Source organism: Staurois parvus, unplaced genomic scaffold (assembly GCF_062004578.1).
Source record: "Staurois parvus isolate SC_StPar_1 unplaced genomic scaffold, SC_StPar_1.0 ptg000522l, whole genome shotgun sequence".
Taxonomy (NCBI): domain Eukaryota; kingdom Metazoa; phylum Chordata; class Amphibia; order Anura; family Ranidae; genus Staurois; species Staurois parvus.
In genome coordinates, this window is record NW_028318318.1 from 145,001 (window position 1) to 172,338 (window position 27,338).

The 27,338-nt window shown below is 42.6% G+C and overlaps 1 protein-coding gene and 1 pseudogene across 2 annotated transcripts in view; one reads left to right on the top strand and one right to left on the bottom strand.

Annotated features, from left to right (window-relative positions):
- Positions 1-4,100: 4,100 nt before the first annotated feature.
- Positions 4,101-27,338, bottom strand: part of COG8 (component of oligomeric golgi complex 8) — a 44,770-nt gene continuing 21,532 nt past the window's right edge. Inside the window, exon 5 of one of the 2 annotated variants that reach the window (XM_089690206.1) lies at positions 4,101-17,323. In XM_089690206.1, the coding sequence (XP_089546332.1) occupies positions 17,061-17,323 (263 nt within the window). In that variant the 3' untranslated portion in view covers positions 4,101-17,060. The remainder of the gene's footprint in view (positions 17,324-27,338) is intronic. The other variant, XM_089690207.1, reaches the window with a different exon arrangement.
- Positions 18,018-18,133, top strand: LOC149451753 (U2 spliceosomal RNA; annotated as a pseudogene).

The window sequence follows — 27,338 nt, forward strand, 5'->3', positions numbered from 1 at the left end:
CATACATATAGTTTTCTATTGGATTAAGATCCAGGGATTGGGCTGGCCACTCCATAACGTCAATATTGTTGGTCTGGAACCAAGATGTTGCACATTTACTGGTGTATCTGGGGTCGTTGTCTTGTTGGAACACCCATTTCAAGAGCATTTCCTCTTCAGCATAAGGCAGCATGACCTCTTCAAATATTCTGATGTATTCAAACTGATCCATGATCCCTGGTATGCGATAAATAGGCCCAACACTGTAGTATGAGAAACATCCCCATATCATGATGCTTGAGCAACCATGCTTCACTGTCTTCACAGTGTACTGTGGCTTGAATTCAGTGTTTGGGGGTTGTCTGACAAACTGTCTTCGGCCACTAGACCCAAAAAGAACAATCTTACTTTCATCAGTCCACAAAATGTTGCACCATTTCTCTTTAGGCCAGTCAATGTGCTCTCTGGCAAATTGTAACCTCTTCACCACGTCTTTTTTTCAACAGTGGGACTTTGCTGGGGCTTCTTACAGATAGCTTGGCTTCACATAGGCGTCTTCTAATTGTAACAGTACTCACAGGTAACTTTAGACCTTCTTTGATCTTCCTGGAGCTGATTGTTGGCGGAGTCCTTGCCATTTTGGCTATTCTTCTATCCATTCGAATGGTAGTTTTTCGCTTTCTTCCACGTCTTTCAGGTTTTGGTTGTCATTTTAAAGCATTTGTGATCATTTTAGCTGAGCAGCCTATCATTTTCTGCACTTCCTTATATGTTTTCCCCTCTCCAATCAACTTTTTAATCAAGGTACGCTGTTCTTCTGAACAATGTCTGGAACGACCCATTTTCCTCAGAATTTCAGAGAGAAATGCACTGTAACCAGCATGTATAACATTTGCTGCCTTCCTTCCTTAAATAAGGGCAATAATTGCCACCTGTTTTTCAAAGAATGAATGACCTCACTAATAGAACTCCACACTGCTATTATTTTGAACATGCCCCTTTCAATTAGTGATTCAATTACAGAGAATCAGCAGCATGCATGTCATGACTGTTGGGTCTGTTGGACTTCTATTACTCTACTACACCTGCTAGTAAATTATTAGCCATGTAGAAATATCATTTCTACCAAAAACAGTGATTGATCAGGTTAGTGATGTCTGACTGCTATTATTTTGAACACAACTGTATATGTAGTGACGAGGTCAGAAAGAACTAAAAGGATGTGTCCAGGATGGGAGGTATGTTTGTCCCAAGTCCATGCTTTACACTGTTTCTCCTTTGGTGCTGTGTAGTGAGCCTGTCTGGCTCTCTGATGATTTAATGAGGTCAGGTGTAGTGAGTTAAGGGCTCTGGGCTCTATAAGGCTACGTTCACACTAGCTTTGTTTTCAAGCGGCAGAAAGGCGTTTGGGAAGCGTTTTTACCGCTTCCCATATACCTCGGACAATTCTGCCCATTGCAGCACATGGTGCTGTTCTAACGGGAACGGTAGCGTCGCATCGCGGTGCGGCAAAATGGACGCTTCTGGTCAAGTCAGGAGGCGTTGAAGCCTCCTATTCTAGTCTATGGTGCCGCTCCGCAAATGCCCGGCCGGCGTTTGTGACGCGGTTGCGGGGTGTTTGCGTAACACCATCCAAACTTCATTATAGGCATTTGTGTTGCATTTTTAACGCAAACGTCTAGCAACCGCCGCTGAACCGCGCATGCTGTGTTTGCAGAGCGTTAAAAAACGTTCCGCAAACGCTGGACCAACGCTTGCTAAACGCTATAGGGGCGTTTGGCAAGAGTTGGTAAAACAGTCAAGTGTGAACGAGCCCTAAAACGCCCAGGCTGCTTAGGGAGAATGCTCCAATCTGGAACCAGTTTGCTGTGCAGGACAGACTGGGGAGCAACCAAACCATCCTGTGGTGAGAGAAAATCTGTGTGATCTTAGACTGTGTGAACACTCTGGCCCTGATTTAATATTGTGCCTGGGCGCATATTCGTGGGCGAACGTCCAATTTTTATGAGCGACCGTCTACTTTTATCCCACTAAGAGATTTACTATTGAGAAGCATCCATAAGTAGACGGCCAATCGAATTTACTAATGAGACACATGCCAGGAATCAGACTCACAAAGCAGACTTGGTAAGAGGTATGTCTAACACCATGAAAAATCACTGCAGAGACATGTTCACTTTGAAATTTGCTTTGCCAAATATCAGGACTTCACTTTAAACAATATCTGCCATTTCAAAAAAAATTTAAAATGTGTTAAAAATATTTTTTTTCAAGCAAATCAACACAGTAAAAAACTAGACGCCCGTGCAGTGTCTTTGGCCGATATAAATGCGCATGTGCAGAACACATTTTAGACGTCCTCTGTGGGTGTTTGCTTTTTAGCCACTGCTCAATAGTAAATCTCTGTGTGGATTCCTCTGACAGCCGGCACTCGGTTGCGTCTACTGTGTTAAACAAACAGCACTAGGCGTATCTTTGCTAGTAAGCCTCGTCGAGTGCGGAACGGGTTTTCGGTTTTCAATGAGGCTTACTAGCCTTATGCGGTGAGCCGCTCGCTGACAGCTCTTAAATAGGTAAGGGGCGGGGCCAGCCGGGGACATCATCCGAGTGACCCTGCCCCATGTGACATCAGCCAGCCGGGGACATCATCCGAGAAACCCTGCCCCATGTGACATCAATGTTGCAACCTTTATACTTTTTAATGTCAAATATAATAGCGCAACTCTCTGCAGGGACAGAAGTAATTACTTCGCTATTATATTTGCCGGCCATAGACGGGGTGAAAATCGGATAATTTTTTTTACCGTTGGTGGTAACGTTGGCCCATTGAACAACCGATTTTTTGGTTTTTTTTTAAAACAGCCAGTTTTCGCCCCATCTATGGCCTGCATTTTTCTTTTTCTTCTTTTTTTTTATTCTTCTTTTTCATTTTCTTCTTTTTCTTGCAGGTCATGGCTCATGCGCAGATTTTTTATCTGTAAAAAGATCAGCCAATTTGCCGATCATTGCTGCTAAAATTGGCCGATCTGCAAAATCGGCCGATTCTTATCCAAATTTACTGATTAAAAAAAGTGGCAAAATCCCAAAAAATGGCTGACCAATTAACCCACTAACGGCCCGAAAATCAGCCGATTTTTTTTCGGCCGATTTTAGACCCGTCTAAATCAGGCCATAGTCTAAAATCGGCTGATTTTTCTGCCGAAAAAAAAAATCGAACGATTTTCGGGCTGTTAGTGGGTTAATTGGTCGGCCGTTTTTCGGGATTTTGGCACATTTTTTTTATCAGTAAATTTGGAAAAAAAAATTTCCAACTTTACTGATAAACAAAATGTGCCAAAATCCCGAAAAATGGCCAACCAATTATCCCACTAACGGAAGAGGCCCTTGTCCCCATTAACATGGGGACAAGGTGCTTTGGGGGGGAGCCCCCCTTCCCCAAAGCACCCCCCCATGTTGAGGGCATGTGGCCTGGTGTGGTTCAAAAGGGGGGGCGCTCGCTCATCTCCCCCCCTTTCCTGACCTGCCAGGCTGCATGCTCGGATAAGGGTCTGGTATGGATTTTGGGGGGATCCCCAAGCTGTTTTTTATTTAATTTCGGCGTGGAGTTACCCCTTAATATCCATACCAGACACGAAGGGCTTGGTGAGGATGGGAGGGGGGACCCCATGCCATTCTTTTTTACATTTTGGTGTGGAGTTACCCCTTAAGATACATACCAGACCCGAAGGGCTTGGTGTGGATGGGAGGGGGGATCCCATGCCGTTTTTTATTTATTATGGTGCTGGTTTTTTTCCCTTTTTTTTTCTTCACTATAGCTCAGAATTCACTTGTCACTTCCCCCAGCTAAAAGAAAAAGTTTTCTTGGAATTTATATCCCTAAAGGAAACAATGTTTACTTTGAGTTTATTAAAAGATACAAAGTTTTCTGTAACTTCGGGGAAAGTGACTTCTAAGCTTGTGAACTATAGTGAAGAAAAAAAAAAAGGCTGGCATTTGCATTTAAAAATCAGCGCCGACATACACTTTGTATTGCGAAAAAAATTAACAATTGTGTAAACCGAGGCATTATTTTCAATGGATTTTCATTCGGAAACCAAAAATTACGTTAACCGAGGCGTTGGTAAACTGAGGTACGCCTGTATTAGTATTGCAATCCTTTGTATTCGGATACATAGAACCAACATACATCTGAATTGGCAACATAGCACAACATTTGTGTCACATTTGAGATATCTGGATAGTTACACTGACCTTGCCCAGGGACCTAGGATTGATTCACACCACAGAAATACAGGCAGGATTAGAGTTCAACAGCTCTGTGGATTAGTGGTTAGCACTACTGCCTCATAACGCTAGGGTTGTTGGTTTGAATCCCAACCACAGCAATGAATTTGCATGATCTCCGTGTGACTACCCTAACATACATGTGCTGGTGGCAGCATCTTTGCTTTCTGTTTAAATGATCCCTAGAATGTGAATTAGAATGAGGCCTTGTCTGTTCAAACACCTTTAAAGTAGCACCTTATGTGAATGTCAAACAATGGGATAAGGACCTGCACTAATGATTGATTGGCTAATGCTGGTTTGCACTCCACCTCCTTTTGGGAAAGTTTGTCAAACCATGAGAAGAGTGAGCGAAAGAAAAGGATTAAAAAAAATAAAATAATGGCATGGAGTCCCCCTCCCAAGTCCATAACAGACCCTTATCCGAGCATGCAGATACCGCATGCCTTCAAAGATTTATTTCCTTTGTTGAATTGCCTGCTTGGTTCACACTAGATGTGATTTAAAATTGTGCTTTTTGTTGGCAATTTCACCGTGTTTTCTATAGATTTACCAATGAGTTATTGCGTTTTCAATTGTGTTTTGCATTGCGATTTCTATTGTAGTCTATGTGAAATCACTACAAAATGCTGAAAAAGTTAGACGAGAACTACTTTTGAAATTGTGCTGCAGCAAATCGCTTACGTTAAGACACTCACATCCACATTCATTAGATCGGATATCAGGTACAATTTCAATTCCCAAATCGCACCTGAAATCGTACACCCTGGATGCGACTTGGCATGCGATTTGCAAATCGTATGTCAAGTCGCACCCTATTGTCTGCTATTAGAGCAGTCACATGGGTGCGTTTCGGACACTAATTTCTAAAGTAGTACATGTACTACTTTTGTGACGATTTGCATAGATATCTGTGTCAGATGTCTTGCAAATCGTAAGGAAATCAGCATCTTCACTGTACGTCGCACAATTTCTAAATCAGCTTTGATGTGACCGCGGTGTAAGGCCTTTTTATGTTTGATTTCCTGAGTGTTTTTCCGATTTATGGAAAATGCCGCATATTAGCAAAAGTGAATTGACATTTTCAGTATTGCATGCGAGATGTGGTCATGTGACTGCCTTAACTCATGCGATAATCTGGAGTGAATTGTGCCCATAGGGCCAAGAAATATTGCCAATAGGGTTCCCTTTCACATCCCTGTTCATTGTTCTGTTGTATGCTGCACAGGTACACTTGACTGTGGTTTTCTGATTCTGATTTGTGGGGCCTGTATACCAAGGGTTAACGCAGGTGGGAAGAGAATTAATCAGGTGCAAACACTTTCTCTGACCAAATGAATGACAGTGGTGGGTGTGGCCTACCTTATATAAAGAGATGCAGTAGCAGCTGAGTTTTTGCCTGGTACAGGCACATTATTTCTGCAAGTCCTTGTCTGTGTTGGTTTGGGGAGGAAGAGATAGTGTGGGGAATTGCCCAAGGCCACACTCATGCTGTGTTTTGATGTGGGCTGTAAATGTTTTGCATGTTCTTCCTTCTAAGGTGTGTTTGTGTGTTATTGTACAATGATTGTGTTTATTATCTTTGCATTGTAATCCTAACACATTTCCATTGCTCTGCTCTTCCAAATTTGCTTTATTTAGAATGAAATGCAGTTTTCAGACAAACATGCTGAGAAATGTATGTGTGGGGGATTTGGGGAGGTGTTTTTATTTTGGCACGTATGTATTTTTATATTGATATTTCGATCTGCAGCTTGTTTTGCGAATAAGCCCAAGTGATATTAACCATTTGTTTCCTGCTGTAACCTGTGAAAGCACAGTTCATTAGAAGTATAATCTTTTAGATTGTAAGCTCTTATGAGCAGGACCGTTCTATTTTAGCAACATCAATCCTGCTTTTTTTTTTTTTTCACACCAAGATATTGAATGTAGCTTTTTGTTGCTGTCCAAATAAATGTGGAATGTGTATTTGATCAATAAACATTTGTACTATGTATTTTTTGGGGGATTATTTCATGTTCTAGTTGAATGTTGCACAGTGGCTAAATGGTTAGCACTTCCACCTGGCAGTACTAGGGTTGTTGGTTTGCATCCCAGCCATGGCACCTCCTGCCTGGAGTTTGCATGTTCTCCCTGTGCCTGTGTTTCCTCTGGGTACTCCAGTTTCCTCCCACACTCTAAATACATGCTGGTAGGTTAATTGGATCCTGTCAAAATTGGCCCTAGTATATGTATGAATGTAAGTTAGGGCTCTTAGTACGCCCCTTGAGGGTTAGGGACTGATGTGAATTTACCACATCTATATGTAAAGCGCTGCGTAAATTGACAGCGCTATATAAGTATCTGAAATGTACTAGCACCCCTAACACTTATTTTTGCTAGCTATATAATATGCCCAAATCTTCCTTGTTAGAGCGCACATGTGCAAGTATGTCCAAAATAACAAACCAAAAGCCCCCTATTGCACAACAAGACCGTGTTATGTACCAATGAATAGGTCGTGTTCAATGTGCAGCTAGCTATTCTTTTTCTACAATCCTCTTAACAGTAATAAATTAGGCCCCCAATTTATGTTGACTTTGGGCCTTTACTGGCAAATATATATTCGCCAATGTCATATACACAGTATAGCTGCAAGCATACATTCACCAATGCCAAATCTACAATAGAACTGCAAACATATATTTGCGAATGTCATATACACAATGGAGCCGCATGTAAAATTGTTATGGTGCACAAATAAACACCAAGATGGCTGTTGAAGGAGGCGCTAGAGCAGCTGTCATACCGGAAATACGTCATGATGTTGGCGGAAGGATGTTTGCACACACCCGAAAGTGGGGAGTGTTAGTGGATGGGAGTGTAGTTAGGAGAGTTTAGTGGTAATTTGCAAGTCTATTTTTTTAATTTTGGGAATTGTTCTTTTGTGGAATTCCAAACCACATCTGGACATGGCGAGATCGCTGTTCTCCACCGAGGAGCTGATCCTCATTTGCTGGGGAAACATTACTAATAATTGTTGTATTTTCAGTAGAAAACATGTCCAAATCCTAGATCCATTGAGGTACATAGCAGAGGTTTAAGGTTCTTCCTAACTATACAGGTGGCACAGACACAAGCATAGACCCAGGGCCACTGTTAGATATCATGGGGCCCCGTACAGCATATCTGACAGCCCCCCACCGCCAGAGAAAATATCCAAATTATATTTATGGTAAAAATACACTAAAAACATTATTAATGGACATAATCCCAACCATATTCCTGTGAAATCTAAATGATAAAACTGTACTGAGTTCATAAATAAAGCTGTGTGTGTAATTGAGGACCTTGGGGCTCATGGGTGCTGTGGCCTGTAGAGTGGGAATCAGTGGTTTGTTTTTGTGGCTATCGCCATTTGCAGGCAACCTATGTTACACTATGGAATTGCTGCAGGTCATAATTTGACAAGCATATGGGTGTAGGTGTACAGCCCTGAACACAGTGAGCATTCAGGGCCACTTCCCAACCCCTTCACACCTGTCAGATTAAAACCTGTGTTCATACAGCTGCTGTGTCCCCATAGTGTAACAGGTGGCTCTAGCCACATAAACAGCCCACTCATTCATGCTGTACAGGCCAGAGGACCTGTGTGAATGGGGCATTTTTTACTTTTTTTTTTTTCCTCAGCTCCTTAATTTCAATGGGCTGCCTAATGTGTGGGAACATGCAAAAATACTGCAGCCATATTATTTTAAAAGTGTGTTGCACCTAACCGCGCACATCTGCAAAGGGCATTGCATTTCTTTGCTGTGCTGGAAAATGTGTGTTCTTGCATGCGTTTCTGCACCACCAATGGTGTGAACAAGTCCTAAGGGCCAGTTCACACTATAGAAACAGTCTAGATGTGTTCCTGATGCGTTTTTGCATGCCCTTTTGGCATGCATGTTTAGTGTGTTCCAGTACATTTTGGATGCATTTTGGACACTGCATTTTTGTATCCCTTCCAGTTAGTTTTTCTACTTTCTTTTTATTCAATTTAATTAGGGACATGTGCGTTTTAGTACATTCAAGGACGTTTCAATGTGTTCCAGTACAGTTCTGTGCAGAAACAATGCAGCGTGGTCAACTTTGTTTACAGCACCTGCAATGCACTGAAAATGCAAGCGCTGATGTGAACTATGACATTGACAACCATATAACCTTCTTTCTGTGTGTTTGTGATGCCGAAAAAGCAACTGAAACACATGTAGTGTGAACTGGTCCTAAAGATTATTAGAGGTAAGGGACTGACCAGGGATTGTGAATTCAATCAGACTAGTGGTGATATACAATCAGCAATTGTATAATAATGTGAGATCTGAGCTGTAGCTGATATAAAATGAGACACATTCACTTGATCAGTAAATAGTTAAAAAGAGTAGGGCGGTGATCCATAGATTTGCATATGGGACAGTGGATGATGGGGTGGGGGAGGGGGTCAAGTTGTATAAGGAGACCGATGTAAAAGAAGAGAAAAAAGTTACAATGAAATATACACAGCATGAAACTTGCACATTTCCTAATTGGCAGAAGAACAGGACACAGGTAATATTCATCCACTTTCTAGTCATTAGGCAAAATCATAATTGATTGATCAATATTCCTGGCACAACCCAGAAAATTGATCTCCATTTTTTTAACATTCATAAATGTCAAGGAGCTTATAATCTAAGTGCAGAAACTCAGCCATGTAACTAGGTCCAATGAACCTAACAGCATGTCGTTTGAGTGTTGGCAGAAACACATCCATACAGGGAAGGCATGCAAACTGGGATGCAGCCATCACTGGGATTAGAACCCATGACCCAAGTGCTGTAAATTCTGAGCTCTAACCACTAAGCCACTGTGGGAGACACAGTATGAGCTACAATGTAGAATAGTTACATTGTTTAAAAATGATAAAGCGAGCACTGGTCAAATTATATAGACTACTAAAATGGTATTACACAAGATAAATATAACCACGAACAGTAGTGCATGAACTCGTGAAAGGTCATCCACCCTTGTGACAGTGTACTACACTATTAAGCACCTTTCTTGCTCCTGTGGCTGAGCTAATTCCTCCCCAGGACCATTTGGGCACCCACCCTGATGGATGGATGGATGGCTGGAGCTGGATGACTAACCCATAGCTGCCAGCATACCGCTGCACCCCCAGATGTGTGATGTGTATAACCCATGCGCATTAATACTTTTGTTCTGGACGAGCCAGTAGCAAGTGTGACTTCCTGACCACTGGGACCACGAGGAGGTCCGGTGGTCTTTGATCCTCGCCGGGTTAGTACATGTTTTTACCTTTCATATTTACCAGTCTGCTTGACGGCTAATGGTATTTGTGTGCACATGCAACCCTGGCTTAACTACTGTTGATCCAATAAAGTTCTTGAACCTACTACACTATTGGCATTCCCTCTTTTTTGACCCTCTTTTTGGAGGGTTTCAGATCTGCATCTACCATTTCTGGGGTACCTGGAACCAGGAGGGGGACCCCTGCCTGCCTATCTTTTGGAGCGAAAGGGCTCTCTGTACCTGGAGGTATATTACTGCACCCAAGGCCGATGTCAGTATTTGAGAGGGATGGTCCATGTGTCCTTAGGATCTGCATGCCTGGCTGGTCATCCGCATAAGAGTGTACACATGCGCATTTAAAATGTGCGGTCGGTGAGTGCGCATTTTTTCTGTTTGATACCAGTCACCTAAATAAGGAGGAGACCTTCACATACCTATGGTCACTTTATTGTGGAAGGACTTTATGAACTATTTTCATCTGTACTCATTTTAATTATGTTCATTTTTAATTGATACACCAGCGCTGCACTATATATTATTATTGATGTTTTGTGGCTGTCGCTGGGCAACATGGACTTTCAACTCCCTCCAAAGGTTTTCTATGGGGTTGAGATCTGGAGACTGGCTAGGCCACTCCAGGACCTTGAAATGCTTCTTACAAAGCCACTCCTTCGTTGCCCGGGCGGTATGTTTGGGATCATTGTCATGTTGAAAGATCCAGCCATGTTTCATCTTCAATGCCCTTACTGATGGAAGGAGGTTTGCACTCAAAATCTCACGATACATGGCCCCATTCATTCTGTCCTGTACATGGATCAGTCGTCCTGGTCCCTTTGCGGAGAAACAGCCCCAAAGCATGATGTTGCCACCCCCATGCTTCACAGTAGGTATGGTGTTCTTTGGATGCAACTCAGCATTCTCTCTCCTTCAAACACGACGAGTTGTGTTTCTACCAAACAGTTCTATTTTTGTTTCATCTGACCATATGACATTCTCCCAATCCTCTTCTGTATCATCCAAATGCTCTCTAGCAAACTTCAGATGGGCCCGGACATGTACTGGCTTAAGCAGGGGGACACATCTGGTACTGCAGGATCTGAGTCCCTGGTGGCGTAGTGTGTTACTGATGGTAGCCTTTGTTACGTTGGTCCCAGCTCTCTGCAGGTCATTCACTAGGTCCCCCCGTGTGGTCCTGGGATTTTTGCTCACCGTTCTTGTGATTATTTTGACCCCATGGGGTGAGATCTTGCGTGGAGCCCCAGATCGAGGGAGATTATTAGTGGTCTTGTATGTCTTCCATTTTCTAAATATTGCTCCCACAGTTGATTTGTTCACACCAAGCTGCTTGCCTATTGCAGATTCAGTCTTCCGAGCCTGGTGCAGGTCTACAATTTTGTTTCTGGTGTCCTTCGACAGCTCTTTGGTCTTCACCATAGTGGAGTTTGCAGTGTGACTGTTTGAGGTTGTGGACAGGTGTCTTTTATACTGATAACAAGTTCAAACAGGTGCCATTGATACAGGTAATGAGTGCAGGACAGAAGAAGAAGAAGGTACAGGTCTGTGAGAGCCACAAATCTTGCTTGTTTGTAGGTGACCAAACACTTATTTTCCACCCTAATAAATTCTTTCCAAATCAGCCAATGTGATTGTCTGGATTTTTTTTTCTCATTTTGTCTCTCATAGTTGAGGTCTGCCTATGATGCCAATTACAGGCCTCTCTCATCTTTTTAAGTGGGAGAACTTGCACAATTGGTGGCTGACTAAATACTTTTTTGCCCCACTGTGTATATATATATATACACATACATATATACACATATACACACACATACTCACATACACACACAGCGAAGGGAATAAGTATTTGATCCCCTGCTGATTTTGAATGTTTGCCCACTCACAAAGAAATTATTAGTCTAAAAATTGAATGGTAGGTGTTTTGTAACACTGAGAGACAGAATAGCAACAAAAAATTCAAAAGAACTGCATGTCTAACAACTTATGCACTGGTTTGCATGTTCATGAAGGAAATAAGTATTTGATCCCTTTCACAAAACATGACTTAGTACTTGGTGGCAAATCCCTTGTTGGAAATCAAAGAGGTCAGACGTTTCCAATAGCTGGCCAACAGGTTTGCACACATCTCAGGAGGGATTTTGGCCCACTCCTCTTGGCAGATCCTAAGTCATTAAGGTTTGGTGGCTGACGTTTGGTAACTCTAACTTTCAGCTCCCTCCACAGATTTACAATCGGATTAAGATCTGGAGACTGGCTAGGCCACTCCAGGACCTTAATGTGCTTCTTCTTGAGCCACTCCTTTGTTGCCTTGGCCATGTGTTTTGGGTCATTGTCATGCTGGAACACCCATCCATGACCCATTTTCAATGCCCTGGCTGACGGAAAAAGGTTCTCACCCCAGATTTGATGGTACATTGCCCCGTCCATCGACCCTTTTATGCGGTGCAGTAGTCCTGTCCCCTTAACCGGAAAACACCCCAAAGCAGAATATTTCCACCACCACGTTTGACAGTTGGGATGGTGTTCTTGGGGTCATAGGCGGCATTCCTCCTCCTCCTCCAAACATGGCGAGTTGAGTTGATGCCAAAGAGCTCAATTTTGGTCTCATCTCACAGAGGGACATAGGAAGAACAACTTTGTGTGTGATATGGACTCTGGAGGCCAATTAGGCATGATCTTGAGCATCAGAATGAGTATCATCCTATCTGGGATGAACGTAAGAGAAGGTTCTTTAAAACCCAGGGCTGCTATTACAGTCTTCTGGTTGATGTAATTGGCACCAGGAAAGCAGTTTTCAGTGAGAGGTACCACAGGGGGCCACTTTGAAGGCACCTAATGCAAACAACTCCAACACCAATGGGAGATCGCACAAACAATCCCTTCGGTAGGTTTCAACCAAGTTGCAGCTTGAAGAACAGTATAACTGATTGTTGGATGCTCACTGCATGCCAGTGAAGGCAGATAGCTGAAAATGTTGGCCCATAGTGTACTTACGGAAAAAGCTAAACCAAGCCCACCTGAAACTTCAGAATTTGACAGACTTTTGAAGAATCCAGTGTAAAACCTTAATCAGCAGAAATCCTGTGAATTTATGCCATTTTCTACTATATTGTTAGTGCTGTTCTTTGATTTCTTAAGAGTACTCACAACCTTTACACAGCACCCGAGATCATTTAGCCTCTGCCTCTCAAGACCCAAACCATGAGCTTGAGCCTGTCAGGTTGGACAACTGGGACTTCAGAGAAGATCCGATCTTACGGGCAGAGGGAGCGGATCTTTGACACTCAGTAGTTGGGGCAGAGGGATATCAAGGCCCCTTTCACCAATCTAGAATCAACACTAAAACTATCCCCTTCCCCTGGCACAGTCTCAGCAGGAAGCAGAGAATCAGAGGGAGAGGCAGAAAGGCATAAGCGGTCCTGGAGCTCCACTCTGCGATCAGCACCTCCACCCTTCTTGCTTGTGGATGCTGGACCATAGAATAGAACTTCAGCAATTTGGTGTTGACTGGGGATGTGAACAGGTCTACCTCTGGAAAAGATTACCAAGCCCATTAGTTCTCGAAAGGCTTGCAGCAGTCTGGACCATTCATTGCCAGGATTCTTCCTTCCGGGCACGTAGGCTGCAGGATATTGACCTCTAGATTCAGCAAGATCTCCCACAGGAGGGAGACACTGAGTGCCCCCCTTGTTTCCAGATGTAGGCCACAGTCGTTGTGTTCTCTAACTTCACCAGGACAGGTCCACCCTAGATGAGGTGACTGAAGGCTAGGAGAGCCTGAAAATCTGTTCTTAACTCCAGGATCTTGGACCCTCAAAAAAGGCCATTGGTCCTGAGCCCATTGCTCCTGAATTAGGGCTCCCCAATTGCTTTGCTGGTGTCTTACTGAACCACCAGCCTCTAGGTCATCAGATGGCAATGACATTGCAGAAGATTCTGTTTCTCCAACCACCAAGTTTAGGCTCGCCATCATACAGGGCGTAATCTATATCTTCTGACCTAAGCTCTGACTGCTACCAGTCCAAAAACCGAACTTGAAAGGGTCTGAGAGTTCAAATGAGCGTACCTGACCTGCTGGAGCAAGGCAACTTATGTGGCCCAATCTGAGACATGAAGGATCAAAGACCTCCCAAATATGTCCTGAAATGCTTGCCATGACTGACCATGTGTATGTCACCCAAGCTGTACCTATGTCCAAAGAGAAGCCACCAAGTGCCCATAAGACATGTATGAATGGCACAATCCCCAAAATACCAGAAAGCATGTTGACATGAAGCTCTTTGCTGACATCTTGGATTATGTGCTGGCTTTTTCTTTGTCTCCCAGCCAGAAATGCAGAAGCTACCCTCTCTGCAGCATGGAAACTGACTCTTGAACTTTAGTCTCCTTTAACTCAACAGATGTTCATCTTGTGGCAGGAATCCATATTGACCACTCTTACTTTAGGCTTCACCTTCTAAGATCAAGAACAATGCAGTGAATAAGTACACCCTTAAAGGCCACAGCATCTTCTAATGGTAAAGTCATATATCTGGCCAATCCCATAAAGGACACACCGACCAAAGGGGTGATTCAAAACCCTCGACATCCTACTGTGACAACATGCTCCAATCTTGTAGAACGAGCACTTGATTCAGTCACCATAAGGGATTTGTCAAGCATCCTCTGGAGGCACTTGAAATACTTCCACAGCTTTGCTTCTATTAAAGTAATTTCATCATCTTTACAAAAGGAGGAATCTAAAACCTGGACAAAGGTTGTCCTTATCTACTGGACATTGCCAGAATAGATGGCCCTTGCAGAAGGTGAATACAGGATTTTTCTTTAGAGTGTCTTGACCACATGCTTAATCAATTGTGACAACTTGGTCACATCATTTTAATCACTGTCTACTTGAACAAAGCAGGAATCATACAGTCATGTTCATCTACATATTCTTTGGACGAATCTTGCAATGGTTGATTTGCGTGAGAAGGTTCTGAGACTGCTGATTGGCAGAATATATGACCCCTTCACAAGGTAAGTGGAAGCAACTCCTTTAAGAATGTATTGACCACATGGACAATGAATGTGATAGTTAGGTTTCAATTTCTTTATCCCTGGCTGCCTGAACCAGCAGGGCTCATAGTCATGCTCATCCAAATCTTTTCTTGGGAGAGCCAGAAGAGAATTGTTTGCCTGGAAGGCTAGGAGACTGCTCATTAATGATGTCCTTGATGTTCAAGTCGAACAGTAAGGGCATGTGGTGGGTTATTTGCCCACCATGCCCCAAAATGCACTTTATAATACAGTGCATTGTGATTGACCAAAGCAATGCACCTGCCCATCATTTTTTTTCTTTTAGTACCACATTAAGGCAGCCTATTTAATGTGAACAGGCTGCCAACACAACACAATGATGCACAATCAGAGCTGCACCATTTTTCCCCAAAGAAGCACAAGGAATGGTGTGTGCATTACTGTACATTGTGGTCTGCATTGCAACAAGGCTGCATCTGTTTAATGAGTTGGAGATGCCATTTAAAATGAATACCACTGTGGGGTTGATTTACTAAAGGCAAATAGACTGCACACTCCTAAAGTGCAATTGCACTAATTTTCCTAAGTAAATGTAATGGGGTTAAAGCTTCACTTTATTTTTTAAAAAAAGCATTTTTGGATTGCACATGATTGAAGTAATCAGCAGAGCTCGGGGGAAATTTAGGGCAACTGCACAGTCGAATTGCCTTTAGTAATTTCATCCCTGTACTATTTGTGTTACTGTGCATATTGGTAACTCACATTTTACTGTGCCTTACCACAATCCATAGGTCTCAAAGGGCCCTAAAAGACCCCAAGAGAGATTATGGAGGCTGCTATTGTTGGACCCTCTGAAAATGTCAGTTAGCTGGCAGTTTCCTGTTCAGCAATGCCAGCTAACATACTTCTGTATGTAGGAGGGCGATACTGTTGACAAGAGGACAGAAATCATCTGTACAGACTGCCTTTTGATCCTTGGTCTCCTATGTAGATATAAGTGCCCTTTTCCAGTATTTAAAGATGAAGGCGATACACAGCTGTGATGGACACTTATGTGGTTTACTAAAGACAAATAGGCTAATCACTGTGCAAGTGCAGTTGCATTCATCTGCAAGTGAATTATCCCCAAAGCTTCCTAAACGAAGGGAAGCTCCGCTAAACTTCCATCATCCAATCATGTGCATGTTTTTTGTTTTTTTTTCTTGCAGGTGATTGCATACTCTTTGCAAAGTGAAGCTTCACCACAATCAGCAAGCTCTGCGGAAAGTCCCCTTGCACTCTGCAAGCCACAGGTCAGGAACTTGTCTAATATGTGCTGTGCCTTATTTAGTTAAAAAAATAAATAAAAAATCTAATTCTTATGTTGCTAAAGCCAGATCATTATATGAGAATATCCACCTGTTTATTGCACATAATACTTAACCCCTTCATGTCGACGTCACACAAATATGCAGCCTCACAGAACTGGGCTTTTTTTTTCTGTGGGGCCGCATATTTGCATACCTGTCTTTGTGCTAGGATCACGCCGCACAGCACGCTCCCAGCACAAAGACCAAGGTGTCACTGAGAGCTCCGGGTCCCATTCTAACGATCAGGACCCGGGACTCCCGAGTTCCAGGTCACATGATCGCTGTGATAACCTCTGATTGGCTAACACATTGATCACTCACTGTACAGCTCACACCCCCCCCTGCCTTGTTTATTTTCCTCTCTGAATGGAGGAGAGAGACGCATTGTATCTCTCTCCTTGCATAAACAAAGAGAAAAAAAAAAACCTACATCAAGGTTTGATCTAGTTCAGTGCCAGGGTTAGTGTTTGGGTCAAGGGTCAGGATTTTACTTCTTTTACTTTTTTGGGAAATGTTTCCTTTGATATTAAAAAAATATATATATCATCATCAGGAGGTATCCATTACCATTTACCACCAAATGAAAGCCCAATTTGTCATGAAAAAACAAGGTGTAATCCACCTCGATGTACAAAGTAGTTGTGATAGGTATGCTTTTACTAACATGTCAGAGTTGCGTAATTGTGCTTAGGCGTTAAGATTTGTTTTACCCTTAGAAGTGAAGGTGTTAAAGCACAGCTAGTGAATGTAAACCCTGACTGAGGGTTTAATGATTCTCATAGCATTTTTTTTTTTTTTCTAAAGTCTTTATTAACTTATTTTTATGGGCACTATTGCAGTCCAGTTGTTTTGTTAAGGCAGCCCATTCATTTGAATGGGCTACTTAACACACCAAACTAACTGTATATACCATTTCTGGTCACACACCACACATGCAACGGACGTTTGTTAGCAAGGGGTGTTGTGGTCAATTCAGAATTAATGGAGCTGCATTGCTCCAATGCATGTAATCACAGAGGATGATTCACCACTGGAGTATCCCATTAATCTCAGAATATCAGACAAATTCCACCTCTCATCACAATGTTCCCAATAGAACAGTTACTGGCTTTCTTCAGCAGGCATAACTATCTCTGTAAGAACAGGAGGTATTTGTTCACGTTCTTTCACTAGCAATTCTACACTCTTGGGGGATGGGAGGAACTTCTCTGCTGCAGAGTCAGTTGGTGATTTTGCCACTGGTTCTCTGTCAGTCACAAGCACAGGCTCCTTCTGTGGCAATAATCCCTCCAAGGCTTCATGCAGAACACCGACATTGATGGAACCCAAATTGCCATAGCGAGAAAGCTGTGTAGGAGGCACACCTGGAAAGACATTGAATGTTCATTAATAACAGATAAAAAAAATTTGGTAGACAGATACTGTACATTGTGACTTTTCCAAAATTGTTTAACCACTTCTCGCCCGGTCTATAGTCTATATAACAGCCGGGCAAACCTCTCATCCCTCGGGGAAGGCGTCAAATAGAAGTCCTTCCGGATTGCGCTCAGCATGTGCCCGCAGGGCCGCGCTGTGTCGAAATCACAGCTAATCACAACAAAAAAAGCTGAAAGAATCGATTTCATTCAGTTAAATGCTTGCTCATCACAAAAGAAATTATTTGCTATAAGCAAATTGTGTGTAAAAAACAAACACTGATCACTTCCCCAAAGAAGTACAATGTTACTATGGTAACATTATACTACTTTGATCATAGTGTAAAAAATTAGAACACCAGTTATAGGATGACGCTGTACTGCACTGGTGACTTGTGAAATACGTCAGACTATCTACTTTGCAAAAAGGGGTCATTTGGGGGATATCTGTATTGTTCTGACCTTTTTGGTCCTCAAGAAATTAGATTGGCCGTCAGTACTTCAGGACGGATCAATTACCAGATATATACCATGGTTTTTGAACTCTATAACTTTCCTATGGACTAAATAATAAACACTGATTTGGGTTATTTTCACCAACGAAATGTAGCAAAATACATCTTGGCCTAAATTTATGAAGGACAATTATTCTCGGCCTTTTGGCTAAGATCAAGTGTAGTATCTGTTCTGATCAGTGTCCAGTGGGGGTGCTCCCGGCCATTCTAGCTTTGCGGGGATGGCTGTTGTATAGTACCCTCACTGGTATGATGGGGGTCCGGAAGGCTAGTACCGGAGGGACAGAAACCAGGGAGCGCCATGATTCGTTCTGGGGCCTTGGGAGTAATTCCTCTGGGAAAGCTGTAAAGACCCAGTACCTCCTGATTTGGATGGATCTACCTTGGTCTGGCCAGGGGCTGAGGAGGCAGAAAGTCCGCAAACTCGGTGCCCCCTGAGTAGACGCTCTCAGGGGTGCCACTAGTAACACCTGGGTGTGGGACCCCACTGTGTGAACATGGCACATGGTCACTGTTTTTACATTCTTTTTGCACAGCGCCCTAAGGACCAGGCCTTTTGGCTAGGACCAGGGCAATTTTTGCTACGGGCCTCAGGGCCTGGTCTGTGCACAATTTGGCACGGTACCACTTTTTTATTTTCTATTTATTTAATTTATTTCATCTCCCACGTTTGTCACTTTTTCTGTTACTTATGCGTGTGTTTTCACGGATGGAGGGTGTGGGTCCTCAGGCCTACCCTGAAGTCTAGGGGGAGGATGTGTGGCCTTTTGGTTCCTTCCTCCCCTGATCCCTAGGGGGCTTTTCTTCGGGAGAGCCCCCTGACCAAGTACTGTGTGTCTGGCTTTGGCTGGACACAAGGAACGGTGGTCCACCAGGCCTTTTGGCCAGGAGGACCAATTGGGAACCTTGTCCCCGTCAGGAGCTTCGTGCCCCGGGGGATAAGGGTAAGCGGTCCAAGCCCCTTTAGGGGTAAGACACAGCACACCCCTAAGTGCACTTTTTCGTGTGGTGTTTTGCACTTGCACATTTTTTGTGAACACTTACAGGTTTTTACGTTTATAGTTGCACGTTTGCGGACTTAAAAAAAAAATATTAATTTTCAAAACTTTTATAACAAAGAAACATGTTTTTTTTCAAAATTGTCGGTCTTTTTTTTTGTTAAGTTAGCAAAAAATAACCCCAGTGGTGATTAAATACCACCAAAATAAAGCTCTAGGTGTGTGCATAAAATTATAAAAATTCTAGTTTGGGTACAGTGTTGCATGACTGCGCAATTGTCAAAGTGTGAGAGCACTGAAACCTGAAAATTGGCCTGGGCAGGTAGGGGGTAAAAGTGCCCTGTATTGAAGTGGTTAAACATGTTCTGATTCTGACAGTCTGGTAATTGTAACCTTGAGCCTGATCACATGGAAAATCTTGTGCTAGAAGCTGGCCTTTGGAACTAGAAGGTGAAATCTAAGCATCACATATTTTTCCATCACACAATGCATCCAAGCTAAGAAGCAGACATTTTTTTAGCCAACAGGTTTCTTTCATGTTAGAAGGACAATGCCATACAGTACAATACAAATCATTCTAATAGACTTTCAAATATATATATATATATATATATATATATATATAAATATAAAAATAACACATAAATACACACACAAACACAGCTGTGTTCACAATAATAGCAGTGTGTTGAAAAAAAGTGGATAAAGCTCAAAATCCTTCTAATAGCTTTTATTTCCATGCACACAAATGCATTGGGAACACTACACATTCTATTCCAAATCAAAACATGAAGAAAAATACATCAAAATTTGTGTTGTTCCTCCAAAGAATATTAGACTGTTCAAAAAAATTGCAGTGTTTGTAGTCTTCTTTACAAACTCAAACATTCACTATATAAACTGAAAAATGTTTGAAGATTTTGCTTTTCTTTGAATCACCTAATATTTAGTTGTATAACCACTGTTTCTGAGAACTGCTGTACATCTGTGTTGCATGGAGTCAACCAACTTCTGGCACCTGTGAACAGGTATTCCAGCCCAGGATGATTGGACTACATTCCACAGTTCTTCTCCATTTCTTAGTTTTGCCTCAGAAACTGCATTTTTGATGTCACCCCACAAGTTTTCTATTGGATTAAGATCCGGGGATTGGGCTGCCCACTCCATAACATCAATCTTGTTGGTCTGGAACCAAGATGTTGCACATTAACTGGTGTGTTTGGGGTCGTTGTCTTGTTGAAACACCCATTTCAAGGGCATTTCCTCTTCAGCATAAGGCAGCATGACCTTTTCAAGTATTCAAACTGATCCATGATCCCTGGTATGCGATAAATAGGCCCAACACCGTAGTATGAGAAACATCCCCATATCATGATGCTTGCGCAACCATGCTTCACTGTCTTCACAGTGTACTGTGGCTTGAATTCAGTGTTTGGGGGTCGTCTGACAAACTGTCGCCGGCCACTAGACCCAAAAAGAACAATCTTACTCTCATCAGTCCACAAAATGTTGCACCATTTCTCTTTAGGCCAGTCAATGTGCTCTTTGGCAAATTGTAAACTCTTCAGCACATGTCTTTATTTCAACAGTGGGACTTTGCGGGGGCTTGTTGCAGATAGCTTGGCTTCACCTAGGCGTCTTCTAATTGTAACAGTACTCACAGGTAACTTTAGACCTTCTTTGATCTTCCTGGAGTGGATTGTTGGCCGAGTCCTTGCCATTTTGGCTATTCTATCCATTCGAATGGTAGTTTTTCGCTTTTTTCCACGTCTTTCAGGTTTTGGTTGCCATTTTAAAGCATTTGCGATCATTTTAGCTGATCAGCCTATCATTTTCTGCACTTCTTTATATGTTTTCCCCTCTCCAATCAACTTTTGAATCAAGGTACGCTGTTCTTCTGAACAATGTCTGGAACGACCCATTTTCCTCAGAATTTCAGAGAGAAATGCACTGTAACCAGCATGTACAACGTTTGCTGCCTTCCTTCAATAAGGGCAATAATTGCCACCTGTTTTTCAAAGAATGAATGACCTCACTAATAGAACTCCACACTGTTATTATTTTGAACATGCCTCTTTCAATTAGTGATTCAATTACACAGAATCAGCAGCATGCATGTCACGACTGTTGGATTTCTGTTACTCTACTACACCTGCTAGTAAATTATTTGCCATGTAGAAATATCATTTCTACCAAAAACACGTGTATTTTTATACATGTCTATCATTTTCACGTACTTCCAGCTGAAGTACCTGGTTGGTCCTGCCAGTCGCCTTTCTTCCTTGTTCTAGACTGACCATACAAAGCAAAGTTGACCTGCATTAGCATGGTCAGTTTTCACCTTTTGCTGGCCATTCAGAGGTAAAGGACCCTGTGCACAAACAAAGCATGCCAGTATTGGATAGTATGTTCAGCCACCATGCTCCCCAAACAAACACAGCCTGCTTCTGGAACACACCCATGCTCAATCACAGCTTTCCTCTTACGTTTTTATTGAAATGTTTCAATAATTGACAAAACAGATGAGATTTAAAAAATAAGGCCCCCCTATTTTTATAACGAAAACAGAGTGGCACAAAGCTACAAAGTGCAGTTGAGCTTTATTTGAGAAAATATAAAATTTTGCACTTGGGGACAATGTAGATTTAACCACTCACCTTCCAGAGGATTTACCCCCTTTCCTGACCAGGCCATTATTTGCGTTACGGTGCTGCGTTAGTTTAACTGACAATTGTATGGTCTTGCAACCCTGCACCCAAATGAAATTTGTCCTTTTTTTCCCTAAAAATGGAGCTCTCTTTCAGCAGTATTTGATCGCCTCTGCGTTATTTTTGCACTATAAACAAAAAAAGGCCGACAATTTTGGGAAAAATGTTATATATTTAGGCCAAAATATATTCTGCTACATGTCTTTGCTAAAAGAAAATACCAATATGTGTCAATTCATTTACGTGAAAGTTATAACGTCTACAAAAATGGTATATATATACACTTTTTTTTTTTCTTGTTTATACTAGTAATAGCGGCGATAAGTGACTTATAGTGGGACTGCAAGCAGGCATTCTGACACTTGGGGGGAACTGACTGCCACTGACACTAGTACAGTGATCAGTGCTAATAAAAACCACACTGGGCAGGAAGGGGTTAACATCTGGGGTGATCAAAAGGTTAACTGTGTGCTGTCTGTGTGTACGCTTTACTATGTAAGCACTCTGCCTTGTATTGCTCTTCTATGCAGACCTTTCCTGCAGCTTGTGTTTCTAAATGCCACAACAGGCAGGTGGGTCAAATACACGTTTCCTTCATCGTATGTAGTAGTTCTTCCTGCTGGCTTGTAATGTAGTGACATATTAGCTGGTGGAAGGAACTACTATATGTGGTGGAGGCAGCAGGTGTTTGCACACACGAAAGTGTTGAATAATGCAGAAAGAGCTGCATTATCTGTGATTGAAATACTTTAAGGTGTATGTAAACCCAAACAATGAACTCCTGTTATTTGCTTCCTTTGTCTGTTAAATAAGCCACTGAAAGTAAGACAAACCCAAGAAAATTCTTCAAATATATAAATAGTAAAAAAAAGGTCAGGTCTGAGCATGTAGACACTTTACAAAATAATCTGGAGTGGGTGACTGGGGACAAAGAGAAGGCAAATTTATTAAATACCTTCTTCAGCTCTGTGTATACAAAGGAGCATGGGAGAGCTCATGTCCATAATGAAAAGGATATTGACCTAGTCCCAAATGATCCACCATAGCTCAGAGTTGTTATGGGCCAGAAATATTTAGACAGAATAAAAAGGTGAATAAGGCACCTGGACCGGATGGCATACACTCACGGGTCCTAAAAGAATTGAGCGCTGTCATTTCAAAGCCATTGTTTCTAATTTTTAGGGACTCTTTAATGACTGGCATAGTACCACTGGATTGGCGTAAGGCTAACACGGTGCCTATATGTAAAAAGGGGCAAAGTCTTTACCAAGTAACTTTAGACCTGTTAGTTTAACTGCTATAGTTGGGAAGGTACTGGAGCGTTTAATAAAAGGACCCACATAGATTTTTCTAGAAAAAAAAACAAACCAAAAAAACCCCCCAGAGAAGAGAAGTGGCTTGAACAGAGAAGTGGCTGTGAATGTAGTATACTTGCATTTTGCAAAAGCATTTGACACAGTTCCCCCACACACGGCTAATGTGTAAGGTAAATGTGATGGGAGTCACTTTGGGTGGGGGGCCCATGGAACCCAGCTCACTTTGGAGGAGAAGTGGGGAGACCTGGAGCTCAGGCAGCGGATTCGGGTGGTGCTTTGCATTGGAGCCCTCCAGGTTGCTGGTATGTACAAGGGCAAGTGCTATCCAACACCAGGGAAACAGGCCAAGGACCAACGGGAGTTAGGGATGCCATTCCTAGGAGAGCGACCCCAGGAGCAATCTGTGACTGAGTTGGACAAGCTGGTACAGCAGGAGCTAGAGCTGGACAACCGATATCTGGCTCTGCAATGGCATGCAGAGCAGAAATATTTAGAGGTGACAAGAGAATGCTCTGCGGAGGGAAAGGGCTTTGGTGGCCCTGGATTGCTGTGGGAGAGCCTTACAGATCATTTTGTGTTTGGCGATGAAGGAGAACCTACCCTTGAGGACCTGCGAGAAGACAGAGAGGCTATGTTCGTTCTCACAGCTTGAACCCGATCTGCAATACCTGCTGATGAAAGAACAGCATCTGGAAAGGGCATACAGGCAACTGCTAAAACATGTTCAGCAGCGTGCCCAAGAATCAGCAGTGGAAATTCCAGAGATTGCCATCCCCAAACCTGCAGTGCTGACAAAAGGGCTGCTAGCCTCTGCCCAGCACTGGTACCATCTTCTGGGTTCCACGGACAAGAGATGGTGAACCCCTATCCCCAGACACCAGTTCCAGAGACTGGGGATTTGATTGACTTTTCTGCTGAGGAAAACCAGCCCGTGCGCCTCCAGCAGAAGAGCTGTCATCAGGGCATGGCGATGTTGACCTCTGCCCACAACAATCAGCACCGCAGGAGCTACAGGAAGAGGATGTCCGTGGATGGGACTTCGGTCTCCCCTGACAACCCCAGAAAAGGGTCTGGCATTGGGACAGGAGGATGTCAGTCTTACTTTGCGAACACCGGGGGATGTCCATCAAGTCAAAGTTGATGAGACTACAGTCACCACCTGGATATCCCAGGGATACTGGGCAGTCAGCCCAGATCCCCAACAGCATGATAGAGTCGGCCCAGCCACCCTGTCTTCTCTCCAGCGGCTAAGAGGACTTCAGGGAGAAGGACCAGTCCGTACTTCTCCCCAGCGGCAGGTATGTTCTACGAGAGAGGCAGAGGTTTGCTGGGTGAGTAATATTTTATGTGGGGCAATTTGCTTGGGGTACTGTGTGGGTGCTGGCATTGAGTGACTGGAAGCACAGACTAACTTCGGAGTTAACCCGTTTGGGGTCTCCTCCTGTGTTAGTCCCCTGCTGAAAGAGGAGTCACTTTGGGTGAGGGGCCCAAGGAACTCAGCTCACTTTGGAGAGGTGGGGAGACTCCTGTCTCAGCTCCCCATATCCCTCTTATGTGTAAATCGCCCTGTGCCTGTTAGGGGTACAGGGTGATCTGTCCTAATTTTGTGTGGGCTTTGTCTCAGACTGTGTAGACATGTTTAGGAGATAGGTGGGGTGGGGGTTGTTGATTGTTTAATGTTATGTGGCTGCATCCCATTGTTCTATTGTCTGGCTTGGGAGCAAACTATTATGGGATGTATGTGTTTATGTGTATTAGCTTAGTGAAAGGGGGGGGGGGTGACCCCAGCAGCCCTCCCTCCTGATGAGACTGTCTGCTGGTGTGAAGTTTGAATATCTGCCTCTCTCTTGTTACTAAATGTAGATTGCCCCGCCCTGTGTCATTATGCAGGGAGGGGGGATTGGCCCCTGAGTGTATATATCTTGTTCAAATAAAGTAGTCTTGTATGGTTGACTGTGGTGTCTGTTGTTGGTGTTCGGACGGGGAAGCGGTATTGTAACAGAAATACTCAAGCGCAGTCTGGGTCATTTACAGTAAAGTCTACAGCCTTGAAAAAAATCAGTTTGTAAGTGGACAGAAAACTGGCTAAAAGACCATATTCAGAGTATTGGTTAATGATTCATACTCTGAATGGTCTAGAGCTGTTAGTGGTGTACCCCAAGGTTCAGTGTTGGGACCTTTTCTTTTTAATATATTTATAAACAATATAGGGCCTGGGAGTAAAAAGTAACATTTCAGTCTTTGCAGATGACACCAAGCTATGCAGTGGAATAACACCCCTACAGGATGTCTCCAACTTACAAGCTGACAATGCACAGTTTAGTTGGGCAACTGTGTGGCAAATGAGGTTTAATTCTATGTTTATTTCAGGTGGGCTGGAGATCTAAGTGTCAAATTTGTTGAGCACCTAAAAAAAAAAAATAAAACAAAAAAAAAAAATCCCTTTTTCTTCTCATATAATGCTAAATTATGTTTAATGTTGATAAATGTAAAGTTATGCACTTGGGGGCTAAGAATATGGTAAAGGAACTGGGTTTTCTGGTAGATCATAAGTTTAATCATAGCAAGCAATGCCAAGCTGCAGTTTCCGAAAGAAGACAAAATACTTTGCTATATAAAAAAAAAAAAAAAAAAAAAAAAAAAAAAAAGGGAGGAAGAAAGAATTTTATCCCTGTACAAATCATTAGTAAGGCCTCATCTGGAATATGTAGTTCAGTTCTGGGCAAACAAACTGCTAAGAGGCATTGAGGAACTCAGCTATGAGGAAAGATTAGAGGTACTGAATTAATTTTCTTTGGGAAGAGGAGATTAAGGAGGGATATGATTAACATATAAAACACATAAAAGTGATTCATAAAGTGAACTCGGTGTAGAGTCATTCACCTTAAGGTCAGCACAGAGGACAAGGGAGCACTCTTTATGCCTGGAGGAAAAGCGATTTAACCCCCAAATACAAAAAAGGCTTTTTAACAGTAAGAGCTGTGCAAATGTGGAGTAGGTTCTGGGCAGCTCAGGAGATGGTTTTAAAAAAGGCCTGGATTTCCTAGATGCACATAATATAACTGGATATGAATATTTATAGGTAAAGTTGATCCAGGGAATAGTCGATTGCCTCTTTGGGGATCAGGATGGAATTTCATCCCCCCGCTGGAGAAAATTGGATCATGCTTTATTGGGGTTTTTGCCTTGCCCCGGATCAACCGTGGGTATAGGATTTTGTATGTGGAGGCTATTTGTGTGTGTGGTGTATTTTTTTTTTTTAAACTTAGATGGATGAGTCTTTTTTCAATCAGAAACTATGAAACACACACACACACACACACACACACACACACACACACTTTCATATATCTGTTTGAGAAGTGAAAATAAACCTACTGGTCTTTTCCAGTCTTTAGAGTTGTCTGGTGTCCCGCACATTTGTGTAAGTTCACATTCTGGCAGATTTTCAGTAAATGCCCCTATGCAATGCTAAAGTCCAGTAAATAGTACATACTCCCATTCCAGATAAAGGGGTCCACTCCAGGAAAACCACTGACCTCTTATTGTTCTTCATTCAGTCATTTGTAGGATGGGCTGAATTTCACAATAATGTCCCCCCTAGAAGCCGATCCAGCTGCTCAGCCTGCCTGAATGCTTAATGCATTCTCTCCCATCTCCAACTTAGCAGTGGCCATTGTGGGCCATTTCAAACTTCACACATGCACACAGTCTCCTTCTCCAGCTGACCCAATTATATGTTATACAAAAAAGCTTAATCATTCTATGGACCAGTGTGCCAGTTTACTTTCCTTTATGTTCTAACAGTGCCACAAGTGCCAATTCTTCCTTGAAAAATCAGCTGCAGCACATTTTGTCTTTTACCATTAAATATTTATATAAAATCAGTCTGATAAGGACTTTAACTCATCATTGTATTGCTCTTATATAAACAAAATATATTTACTAATTTTATACATCTTTCTTCACTATAGGGCTATATTCTTTAAAGCCTCACGCACACTGGACATTTTTTTTTTTTTTTTTTTTTTACAGATGTTAGGGAGTCTGACTTTTTTTTCTGCCTCCAAACACTGCTGCATGGTGGCCTATGTGTCCATGTGCATATAGGCTTTAGAGGCAGGGGCGTTTAAAGGAAGAAGAAAAACCTTCCACTAACCGTGCGTCCACAAGCAGTTACATTTTGGTGTAAATGTGTTTAAGTGCTAGACAAGTCAAGTGCTTGAGTGTTAATTTCAAAAAGGTCAGAATAAATTGTTATTCTGCACAATTAAATTAGTTAAAGCCCAAACGCTTGATGAGCTTATGCACATTTTCATGAGTCAAGTGTTTTTCTGTCAAAACGATGCTGCAGGAGGAAAGGTGTCTAGGAGGGATGGGCAAACGCCTTGTGTGCATGAGGCTTGATATTTCTTCAGAACAACCCT